At 41.9% G+C, this 12,846-nt stretch overlaps 1 protein-coding gene across 1 annotated transcript in view; it reads left to right on the top strand.

Moving 5' to 3' along the window:
* The window catches only part of PRKCA (protein kinase C alpha), a 296,418-nt gene extending 284,335 nt beyond the window's left edge, over positions 1-12,083 (top strand). Inside the window, exons 16-17 of the mRNA XM_084837479.1 lie at positions 3,193-3,333; positions 7,425-12,083. Of these exons, the coding sequence (XP_084693605.1) occupies positions 3,193-3,333; positions 7,425-7,589 (306 nt within the window). The 3' untranslated portion in view covers positions 7,590-12,083. The remainder of the gene's footprint in view (positions 1-3,192; positions 3,334-7,424) is intronic.
* The last annotated feature ends 763 nt before the right edge of the window (positions 12,084-12,846 follow it).

The raw sequence follows: 12,846 nt of genomic DNA, 5'->3' as shown, positions 1-12,846 counted from the left end.
CTGAAGACAAGGCTGGACAGCCATCTGTCAGGGATGCTCTGACTTGGATTCCTATATTGAGCAGGGGATTGGACTGGATGGTCTTGTAGGCCCCTTCCAACCCTACTATGCTATGATTCTGTGTAGTCCCATCTACATGTAATGCTCACTTGCACCTCTAGATGGCATATTCTTCATGATTTGCCATTTGAGTAGCTAGTAGGGATGCACGAAAGTCACTTACCTGGTCTCGCAGCTTGCTTCGCGGTGGCGGGGAGGCGCTTCGCTGCTCCCCCTGAAGTTCAGGCCGGGGGGGGAGGCTTCCCTCCTCGCCCGGCCGAAATTCAGGCCAGGGGGGAGTCTTCCCGCCTTGCCTGGCTGAAATTCAGGCCGGGGAGAAGCGCCCTGTCTCCCCGGCCGTGAACTTCAAAAGAAAAAAAAAAAAAAACGTCCCTGTGATAGGCTACGTAACGATTAACGTAGCCCATCACGGCTAGATTTGCAAAGTCAGCCGTGATAGGCTACATTAATCGTCACGTAGCCTATCACGAGTGACTTTAAAAAAAAAAAAAAAAAGTGCGTACGCAAATGGTGGCCCCCATAGGGAGCCGCCATTCGCGTTCCTTATTTGTTCCCTGTAGTCTACATAAAGATTTACGTAGACTACGGCGAAAATAAGGGCACGCTATTTGCGTTACCCTTATTTTCGCTGTAGTCTACGTAAATCTTTACGTAGACTAGACGTGCCAAAATAAGGAACGCAAATGGCGGCGCCCATGGGCCGCCGCCATTTGCGTACGCGCTTTTTTTTTTCAACGTCACCTGTGATAGGCTACATGATGATTTACGTAGCCTATCGTGGCTGACTTTGGAAATCTAGCCGTGATAGGCTACGTAAATCGTCACGTAGCCTATCACGGGGTCTTTTTTTTTTTTTTACTTTTTGTTTTGCGGCCGGGGAGACGGGGCGCTTCTCCCCGGCTTGAATTTCGGCCGGGCGAGGTGGGAAGCCTCCCCCCCAGCCTGAATTTCGGCCGGGCGAGGAGGGAAGCCTCCCCCCCTTCACCTGAACTTCAGGGGGAAAGCGAAGCGCCTCCCCCCCACCACGAAGACAAGCTGCGAAAAGGTAAGTGACTTTCGTACATCCCTAGTAGCTAGAGACCCCTCCTGTAATGATGTCTGCTTAAACTCATACTTTTTGAAGGACACACTGTCCATAAATTAAGAAAAGACAGCTTCTCGAATTCCTGAAGGCGTGATCGTTATTTGAAATACAGATGAAAAATGCCCTTCTTGTTGGCTCTTCCACTTGATTCATCAGCAAGAGAGCAGTCATGCATCTGTTTCTAACAGGGAAGTTTATTTTGTAGCAGAGTATGGGGGAAAATTTTGTACTGTGGTGAGAAACAGTTTCTGGTATGAGCTGCTGCTCAAGCGAATGTTTTAGATGTGTTAATAGTGAGAAGTTCTTGTGATTTTAGGCCTAAAACATGTCTAGCACTTCTTTAGATCTCTTTTGTCCCCATTTCTTTCCATTAATAAAAATTGCAATTGTAACAAAAGGACAAGACTTGAAGATAATCCACCGCCATCATCATCATTTAATTTTTATCCAAACTTTCCACCAAAAATGGCATTCAAGGTGGCTAACAATGATAAAATGCAGGTTAAAAAGAAAATGTCATTATAACTTACAAATAGATCTAACATTTCCAGGAATGGGTGGAATTGTCAAACTTAGTTGTACAAATGCACTCCTGGCCGCCACTGAAACCTGGGCATCCTGGTGCAGAGCTGAATCCAGAGCTACACCCAAATTGCAAACTTAAATTTTAAGGGGAATGTAATCCCCTGCAGCACAGTTTAAATCCCTGTTCCCCAATCTGCCTTTGACTAACCAGGAGTACTTCTGTATGGTCTGGATTAAGCTTCAGATACTGATTTAGCACTAGAACAGTTTGCTTGGATTTAGATGGAATGGAGAGACAGAGTTCAGTGTCATCATAATGCTGGTGGCACTGAACCTTAAAACTCTGAACAACCTCTCCCAGTGGTTTTGTGTATATGTTAAATAAACAGGGGACAAGATGGAACCCGGGGGGCACCACAGGTCAGTAACGAACAGGAATCCCCCAGCACCACCTTCTGAAATTGCCCCCTACAAGAAGGACTAAAGGCACTGTAAAACAATAGATTGGATCAAGAATTATTCTTCTTCCCACAGAAGGATACTGCAGGAGGAATGGAGCTTTCTCTCCTTCCCCCTTCAGTCCCCCAAGCACCCTCCAAATCTCTTTCTGTGGAGGAGTTCCTCTACCTTCTGCGGGCAAAGGAACAATTCTGGATTCAACCCATTGCCTCCAAGTCCCATCCCAGACAGACATCTCAAAAGAAAACCATGGTCAATGGTATCAAAAGCCACTGAAGAACCAACAGGGACACACTCCCCTTGGCCAGTTCTCAGCATAGATCATCCACCAAGGTGTCCAAAGCAGTCTTTGTCCCACAACCAGGTCTGAAGCCAGATTGAAATGGATCTAGATAATACACCTCATGCAAAAATCTCTAGATCTGAGATGTCACCACATTCTCCAGCACCTTGCCCAAGAATAAAACTGTCTTGGACTGTCACCAAGGCTACACAGTTTCTCTGATATGGAAGACAGCTTGGGTGCAACCAACACCCTGTTGTGATCCATACCCCGCATAACAACTGCCGCCATATTTCCATCTGCCGTCCACTGTTCCAATGGCTGCGTCCCTCCACCTCCCTCTCCCCTTTGGAAGCACATCTCTCCTGACAGCAGGCAATAACCACAGCTCTAATAACATACTAAACAGCCAGCCAGAGAAACAGGCAGTCACTTCCCTCCTCCTCTCTTTCCAACTAACAGGATGTCCCTTGCCCTTGTTCATCCCTGAAGTGGCTCCCGCAAATGGGAAATCCCGTTTAGAGTCACTTCTTCAGCAGTGGCCCTGCTAGCAGCAGGTTCGTCCCAAGCCAGCCAACGCTTTTAGGTTTCAGCCCAGGAAGCTAATGCAAGCTTGTGCAAGATGGTAAGAAGTCTCTAGGAGCATCCTTTGTAACACAACACTGTTTTTTAAAGGTATCATGTTGTCACGTTTATCTGAATGTCAAGACCAAAGCCATATCAATGCAAGTAATCACTAGTGTGTTGCTCACTCTTCATAATATTTGTGTTTTATGTCCAGTTAATGACTAAACACCCTGCAAAACGTCTTGGCTGTGGGCCTGAGGGGGAGAGAGACATCAGGGAGCATGCCTTCTTCAGAAGAATTGACTGGGAGAGACTAGAAAACAGAGAAATCCAGCCTCCATTCAAGCCTAAAGTGGTAAGTAAGATGAATACACCTCCTTTCCCAATGAACTCATTTCCAAGGTCACAGAATAAAACAGAGGTGTATTTAACTCTTTATTTGGATATTTAATATCCTTCTTTCAGTATAAAAAATTTCAGAGCAGTTCTCAATATGAAATTCAAGTCAACTATAACAAATTAAAACAAACCTAAAACAACAACAAAGTTAAATAAACAAAACAAACACCATTCTTACAAAATACAACTGTACATGACCAAAGTTTTAAAAATGTAGGTCTAGAAGGCCTGGGAGAATGAAAAGGTTTCACCTGGTGCTGAGAGAACAACAGACTCAGCATGAGATGCACCTCTCTGGACAGAGTTCCAAAGCCAGGGTGCCAACAGAAAGAAGACCTTATCTCCAGTCACCATCCACCTGATCTGTGATGGTGGTGGGACCTGGAGAAGGTCCCCCAAGGGGCAGGCCCATGGCTCAAGCAGAAGGAGCAATATGGATGTTTGTAAATCGCGCTGTCATGCAATCCAGATGGAGCTATAAGTCCCACTGAGTTTAGTGGCATTTACTTGCAGTAAACATGTACAGCATTGCATCTTTATGGTGAAAGATGCCAAAAACTGGGGATATTCATCAAACACATCTTCCTAAAGGATCTTTACTGCACAGGCTAGAGAGGGCAGTATTTTCTACCTAAGCCATTGTGGCCACTTCCCTCAAATATAAGCAACACATCTGGGCCCACTCTCTCCTTACCAAGATCTGGGATGAATCTAAGTTTTTCTTGCAGAGGATCCAGCTTTTATTCCACCAGCAGAAATTGCTCCTGAACAAAGTTTAATTCAGGATGCTCCCACCGGTATAAGGTGGAGGCCGCAATCTTTGCTGACTCTCCCTGCCTCTGCAGCTTCCAGCACCACCTTCCCCACTGTTCCAGACGGTCCTGCAACCCCCCAGAGCAGATTTGGGGGGCATAGGGGACTTGACAAAGATCACACACCTCTTTTGACCAGTGGGATTCCCCTACTGGATCAGAAGCCTTCAACGGATGGAAAGAGACTTTCTGTCTGCAGGAGGCTTATGCTGGATCTAATTCCATGTTATCAAATCCAAGGTCTCAGAAGTGATCAGACACAAGTTTTGACAAGATAACCTGAAGACAGGATTATGGGAATGTATTATTATTATTATTATTATTATTATTATTATTATTATTATTATATAGCATTTATATACCACTCCACATATGAACAGATTCTGGAGTGATGAACAATAAAAGATAAAATGATTAAAAGATTAAAGAAATAAAACTCCATATTAAAACATTTTATTTTTTAAAACAGAGTACCAATAAAAACAGTACTCGTCAGTCAAGGAAGGCTTCCTGGAATAAATATGAATTCAGGAGGTGCCAGAAACAACACAGTGTTGGCACCTGCCTGACTTCCAGAGGCAGAGAGTTCCATAGAAAGGGGGCCACCACACTGAAGGCTCTTCTCCAGGTGGACTCCAATCGATCCATAGGTCCATGTGGAACCACCAGGATGTAAATGTAGAGAACACTGCAAGAACACTGAGAACTCTCTCTGTAAACAAAGCCAAATATGGAGAACAGTTCCTTTTGCACTGTATATCTTTCGGTTCTCTGTGAGCTGGAAGTCTCCTTGCAGGACACGTAGAAATGCATCACTCCTTTCTTCAAAAGTGTTAAGTAGATTTTGACAGCCTTGTTCATGATAGTCTCCAAGAGCTTGGGAAATATCCTCTATTGATGAATATCTGGAACTGGATGGGTGTTTTGCCTTATACCTATACACATTTATACCTCTATACACTTGTGAATAAGCCCCTTTGAACTCAGTGGGACTTGACAGCTCCATCTGAGCTGTGTGAGAGTGTCTCTCCCAAGTGATTAGCAAACTTGCTTATGCAAACCAGTTTTACCTGCTATAGGCAGTTGGTAGCTGGAAGCGGGATATTCTGGCCCTGGTGCTGAGATGAATGATCTAGCATGTTAGGCACTGCTGTTTTGAGCATGGAGCTGTTTTTCAGCCTTGGTGTGAGCAGTTGGGAGGGCCTTGAAATGCCTTATGTACCAAGACTGGTTTATGAAAATTATATTTAATGGAAGAAATAATTGTAGTCATAATGCGCTTTAGTACAGAATAAACTAGAGAACTGAAAAGAGTATTCTCTAAAGCATCTATTTTTAGGATGTGGGCTGGAATTCCACCAAAACAACCATCAAGTTAAAGGCCTTTATGATTGTCACAAGTAGCTTGCCTTTTGAAAACACAGCAAAAGGGTAATAGAGTGTACCATTTGAAACACTTTTCCATTTATTGCTATAGCCAGGCTTTAAGATGGTGCATGCTGGCAGAATGGTGACACACACATGACAAGTCTCACTGCAGGGCAACTGTGATTCATAACCATGGCCATATGATGTGTTGTTTCTCCTAAAGGATTTAATATGGTGCTTATGCTTCTAACATACAGGTTCCCATTTGAGCTTTAGAATGTTGCTGCAAGTACCCAGGTTAAATATGTGGAACAGGGTGGAGCAACTCATGGGGCATTATTACTTGCAGCATTTACAGTTTTGCTGATATTGACAGAACAGGAATTAACTGAAACCATTGCATAAGAATGCTTGCTCCAGTCCAGTTAATGGGCATGTGTGAGCTAAATTATGAGCCTTGCATGCAAACTAGATGTTGTGTACAGTGTTCGTCTGCCTATCCAGCACCAAGGACAGCCTACAATTAGCACCAATCACCTCTTAAGGAGGGGGTGTAGGTGAGGAAGTGAATGTATTCCTCTCCCTGAATAGCCGATCGGCACCATTTGTCAATTGTCTGACCAGGGTGTTACACACACGCAGCCCTAACACAAGTTTCACTGATCGTAGTCCATGTTTGCAATGAATTTTCAAACGTTTAACAAGCAAAATATCCTCTAAGATGTGACCCATGTGTCTGTTTGTGTGAGATTTTTCTGGCCTTCCTTGAAATATTTGGGGCATGTTCCTCAGGCAATCTTAGTTATTTCACTGCAGAAATGATCAGCCAAAATATTCATCTAAAGGGCTGTTGTATTTTTATACAAAGCTCAGATAATTTGTAATAAGAGAGAATCCAGGTATTAATATATTTATCATTGATTATATCATAACAAGTATAAAAACATTTGTCTTTTACTACAGGACGCTCTGTTAGCACATGTAAAGTAGATACACGGAATGTGGGGGCGGGTTAGTAACAACAATAGCATTACTTTAAAAACAGCATATTTTTAAAAGCATATTTTAAAGAAATTGTGAGATACAAGGTTTTCCAAAATTCAGTTTTTTTTGTTGGACTTCACTTCCCATCATTCATTGCCCATGCTGCCTGGAAATGATGGGAGTTGCAGATCAACACATCTGGAGGGCGCCAGTTGGGGAAATCAGGCCTAATGGATTATGCCTGTGACAGAATTGCCAGCAGGTGCTTCACTTTCCAAATCTACCTGTGTCATTTGGAGCTCTCTGCCAGTTTCCAGTGATCGCTTCTCACCTGGGCTTTTCTGTTTAACCTGGAAGCATTGCCTATCGAGTAGGCCCTCTCCAATGCATGAGTCTAATGCCCCCTACAGAGTAAATCCTTTTGTAGCAGTCTTGACCGTCACTTAAGAGATATTTTTAAATATGGTAAGCAGTATATAAATCTTGATAAATACTACTACTGCTACTAATATATACATATTCAGGTGGACAAGTAATGTGTGAATCAAATTATTACAGATTAGCTCAGAGTATGAGCATCATAACTAAATAAAATGCCACCACAAGCACAGGAATTCCTGTTGGCCATACCCTTGCTCACTAGTTTTATGTTAGTCCACCTAAATGCATACCTCAGAACAGTTTGGACTGTTTGTATATATCAAAATTATTGTGTCGACTGCCCTTCATTCATAGATTATCCTAAAAATGTGGTACAAATTTATGAAGTCCGGTGGAATTAGAACACTTTTCTAAACACTTTTAATTTCTTTACAATCTGTTTACTTAAGGCTTTATATTTATATATTTCTTCTCATTGTTTACATTTACTTTTTCCTTACAGTGTGGCAAGGGTGCTGAAAATTTTGACAAGTTCTTTACCAGAGGACAGCCAGTGTTAACACCACCTGATCAGCTGGTCATTTCTAACATAGACCAAACAGATTTTGAAGGGTTCTCCTATGTCAACCCACAGTTTGTACATCCCATGTTGCAGAACGTTGTATGAAAATGATAGACACAAAGAAGCTGCACAGTGAAACATTGTCCTTAGCCCTGGAGTTTTTAGATCTTTGCCTTGTTGATTCCATTTGGGTCTGAAAATTGTAGGGGTAAGAAGTAAAGAAAGATACTGAGGTTTACAACAAAGAAAGTGTGGTCTTAGGAGATCACCACATAGTACCCAATGTATTCATCTAGGAATCACTCCTGCTTTTAGGTTACTCTTATGAAGCTAGCCTTTGTCAGTTTTATAACTCCTATTGTCTCCCTTTGTACACTGTACATCTCAAATCTTCTTCTTCAAGGGTTAATTGCAAAGAGTAAGAGTATCATGTAGGCTTGGGAAAAATACTTAGTCATAAAATCAAAATTAAGTGGATATGAAATGTTGCATGCGCAGCCATGTGGGACCAGCCTCCTCATTGGTCTGCCTGGTGTCACATGATAGGATAGATGGTTGAATAATTATAGGCCTGAAAATGTAAAATAATTGAATAGAGAGAAGATAGGAACCAAGAAAAAATGCTTCAACGTTAAAGTTGAGCAGTTACCTGTTAAAGCAAATAAATGAACAAATCAGGTCCATAAGATATTTTAAAATCGGTTGATCAAAGTAGAGGCATATGTATAAAGTTTTCATTAGGAAATGGGAAAACTAGATATGTCGGATTATTACTACCTAGAACCTGTGATGAACTAACTTAAAGATAAAACTGCATAATACTGATACGTGTATTAATTTTAATCTCCATGAGATTATACTGTGATCCAGGGTGCCATTTTACTACTTAATTTATGCCACTACTCAAGGTTATCATCACTCCAGTTCTAATACTTTATTCCAAAATGTTTCTTACCTTGACTCTGAAACAAGCCCCTAACTCCTCAATTTATACTTATTTATTTAGTAAAGTGCATGTTAGATTTAAAGTATGGAAGGTATTTGTACAGTAAATTAATAGAAGTATAGAGTTCAGAGTCACTCCCTGCTTTTCCTAAGATAATTAAGGAAAGTTTTTAAAAATAAATTCAACATGTAATGTTGGTTTAAGAGACCTGGAACCACAGAAAACAAAGTGGGAATTAAAAAACAACTTGAAGATGTTTTGTTCAACTGCAGTTGCCCTGGTTGAAGTTGTTGAATATGCATCATGCAATGTATTTTGCATGTTTATTAATAATAATAAGCATTAAGTGAATCTATATTATAGATAATTCTATCAAGTATGAAGATAATGATATACATTTTTTAAGACACGGCTGTGCTATATTTGTGAAGGTTCTTGTCCTGGATGACCTTTATTTAGATTTAGCTTAATGTTTTATTATTACTATTTTATGTTTTTGTTTGGGGGGTTTTAAGTTCTGCTTAACATTGATAGTTTAGGAAAGCCATGCTTTATTCTTATGTAGGTCTACAATTAAATTATAATGGCTACCTGCAGGTTTTCTACAAGACACTGACCACGATCAAAATCAGTGTGCATAACTTTTGCACTGTTTAAAAGCTGCCCAAACAACCCTCAAGCTGCTAAAGAGAAATACTGCTGGGGAATGTAGGGTATCTGCCTCCTGCCCCCCTGGGGTGGGGTCCCTTTACAGTGATCTTGCACCAAATCCCTTTTTGATATCAGGCAGTTTAAAGAGCAGCTTGAGGTTTTGTGTTATGGGGAAAGAGAACTGGCTTTCTGCTCAGAACATGTACATTTCCTTCTTTGAGAGGTGGCTGGAGTCGAGTGGTTGCTACACATCCATTAATTTCAAAAACGGAAAAAGAAATAATACGACAGAGCTATAATTAACAGCTGTTTCCCTGTAGAGTCCCAGACCTCTTGTTTTGAATTGTAGTACTCCCCACCCCCTTCACTTCCTTATTAGAAGATGCTGATTTTTAAGATCAGTAAATATTTAATTCCCTTCTTTGGCATGTAACAAAAATTTATGTTTCCCTTCTTAATATTGTAAACTTAGGTGCTGAATGTATACACGTCAGTTCCAGGATCTTGCTGTACGAAGGGCCATCTGCCTCCCATTTTTTGCTGCACAAAAAGTGCGATCTCAAAGTGAAATATATTCCTCAAAATTACCATGAAGAAAGGTTCCTCATTTTATTAAAAGATTAGTTTTACACTACAGTTGTGAACTGTGCCAAAATATTTCATCGATCCTCTCTTGAAAACTCTTTGCTTCAGACTCATTGTTCTCTGAGGACCTGCGTAAGGGTCACTCCACACATGTTGTCTTGCCTTCATTGAGACTTCACTGGCGTAGGGGGAAACCTATGTTGTGTGTGAAGGTAAAACACACACATCTGTTTTGCTGCATGTGTACGTGTTGGGAACCCTCTGCTCATCAAAGCTTTCCAAGATGCATGCAAACCTAATAAAATAGCCAGGCATATATTTATACATGATGGTATATATGTTTTCCCCTCCGCCTGTGTAGAAAAGGCATTTGTGAAATGGCCCTAAACCTGAATATCAGATGTACCCCACACAGGCCATGAGAGCTTCAGAGGGGGTCTCTGCATTAGGCAGAAGCCATTCTAGAAGCACATTGCAACCCAAGTGATTCAAAATGTGTCTGCATATCTAAACTTTTTGTCACTTAAATCCTTAAGTGAGGAAAAGTCATAAGCTTCTTGGCAAAACTGAATATAATATTAACAGGTGCTTTCAGACATCATGTTTACTTCAAGGGAAGTGACATCCCACCATATGTTAAATGGGACCCTTGAACATGATTGTTACAATTTTTCTACCAGTTATACCTTGTGCTGGACTTTATGAAAATATTCCGGTACATTTGCCACAATACAGGCATATTTGTTAACACAATGCCCATTTCCAGTGTTCCAAGTGATCACAGGGAAGTAAGTAGCCCTGCAAAAACATGGCTACTCTTCTGGTCTTTCAGCTGTACCATACCACTAGTTATTTGTTCAGTTTAGTCTGGGTTTAGCAGCCGAGGGCCAACTAAGTGGGTAGCAATACCCTTGGTGGAAATCGGAGAAATGGCGGGACATCAGGAAATGTATTAAACACCGGGAGATGTTTGTGCCATGAAGTGAGCATGACATTTGAAAGGCGTAACAGAGAACCAGTATTGACCTGATTCACATGACACGCTGCAGCTCACCATGGGTTTTTTAACCCCCGAGAAGTTGCAGCACCCACGGGAGCCATTTTGCATATACAACCCCCAATTGGGGGTTGTCACATTGGCTGAACCCAGCCATTGGGTGTTATGTGAGGGTTAAACAAGCCTTAGCTTGTTTTAGGGTAATGAAAGTGTTAAACCCTCATATTGCCCCCGATGGCCAAGTTCTGACAACACAAAAACAACCCCCCCATTGGGGGTTGCATATTCAAAAAGGTGGCCGGGATGCACCCAACACGATTAACCCAAGATGGGTTGTCGAGTCATGCAAACCAGCCCATTGTGACTAAGGTATTTAAACAGGGAGATGCAGATTTAGATATTCCCTATCTATAGTAAATAGTATAAACATGAAAAATAATGTAGGTAGACATTATTACATATAAAAATATTAGAACTGTTAGATAAGCATGTTGGTACCTTGTAACTATATTTTACAATATGGGTATTCAACTAACTTTTTATACCAACCTGCTTCCATGTTTGCCTCTTTTTCTAAAAATTGTCACCACCTTAGAGAAAGTATGTATATTTCACCACTACCCATCAATGTTCTGAGAAGGAAACCTATTTCAGGGCATGTTTTGTTCACAGAAATTCCCAATTTTCTCCAACCCTGAACACGGTGTGGCATAGTGAGACCAATTCCAATGGGACTGATGTTGGAGGCGGGGGGGGGGGGGTCTGTGTGTGTGCGTGTGTCTGTTGGGTCACAATAATATTAACGCAGTGCCACAGTGTATATTGTACTTTCACTGAACAAGAAACAAGAAGACACATCTCTCCCCCAAGGAGCTGATGGTCTAAAATCTTGGGTCTAAACCTGTCTTCCCCTAGGGGAAGGGACTATAGGTCAGTAGTAGAGCATCTGCTTTGCAAGTAAAAGGTTCCAGTTAAAAAGGATCAGGTTGCAGGCAATGGGAAAGAGTCTCTGCTTAAGACTCTGGAGAGCTGCTTCCAGTCAGAGTAGATGAAGACCGAGTTCACATGATCACTGCAGCCCACTGTGGCTTATTTAAGCCATGGTGGTTTGTAGCACCTGCCAGGGGCTATTTTGAATATTCAACCTCCAGCTGGGGGTGGGGGGGTTTGCCATGTCATCTGAACCCAGGCAGATTGTAGGATTATTTGAGGGTTGTTTACCCCTCCAACATCCCCTGCCGCCTGGGTTTGGATTTATTTATTTATTACATTTCTATACCGCCCCATAGCCAAAGCTCTCTGGGCGGTTTACAAAAGTTAAAGCATTAAAATACAATATACAAAGTTTAAAAACTATTTACATAAAAACATATGGACAATATATACAACAACATATAACTAAAACAACTTTGAACTAATTTAAAAAAAAAAAAATCCAACAGTAAAACACAGCTTAAAGCAACACTTCTTAAAACAGTATACAAAAGTCAGCAGAACGAACAGGAGTTCTAAAAAGGGAAGCCCTGCCGGAATAACAGCATCTTTAATGCCTGCTTAAAAACCTTCACCGAGGTCAGCGAGCGCATTTCAACCAGCAGGTCATTCCACAACTGAGGGATGGCAAAGGACAAGGCCCTCTTGCGTGTGGCTGCCAGTCTCACATTAGGCAGCCGCAGCAGATCACCCTCAGAGGGCCTTAGGTGGTGGACTGGGGTGTAGGGGAGAAGGCGCTCCCTAAGGTACCTTGGACCTAGACCATGTAAGGCTTTAAAGGTAAGAACCAGCACTTTATATTTTGCTCAGAAACAAATTGGCAGCCAGTGTAAAGATTTTAAAACCAGTGTAATATGGTCTCTACGGGATGTTCCAGAGACCAACCTGGCTGCCATATTTTGTACCAGTTGAAGTTAACGAACTAAATATAAAGGCAGCCCCAACGCATTGCAGAAATCAGGCCTAGAGGTTACCAATGCGTGCATCACCGTTACTAGGCCCACATGTTCCAGGAATGGGTGTAGCTGGAATATCAGCCGAAGTTGATAACAGGCACTTCTCACTGTTGCCTCCACCTGGGGTGCCAGGAGTAGGGTTGGGTCAAGAAGCACCCCCAAGCTACGAACTTGTTCCTTCAGGGGGAGTGCAACCCCATCCAGAACTGGTTGACATACCTCAATACCTGAATT

Source organism: Heloderma suspectum, chromosome 2 (genome assembly GCF_057233095.1).
Source record: "Heloderma suspectum isolate Gila_16-S chromosome 2, 16-S_ref, whole genome shotgun sequence".
Lineage (NCBI taxonomy): Eukaryota > Metazoa > Chordata > Lepidosauria > Squamata > Helodermatidae > Heloderma > Heloderma suspectum.
Note: the sequence above shows the minus strand (reverse complement) of the source record. Positions and strands in the feature narration are given on the sequence as shown.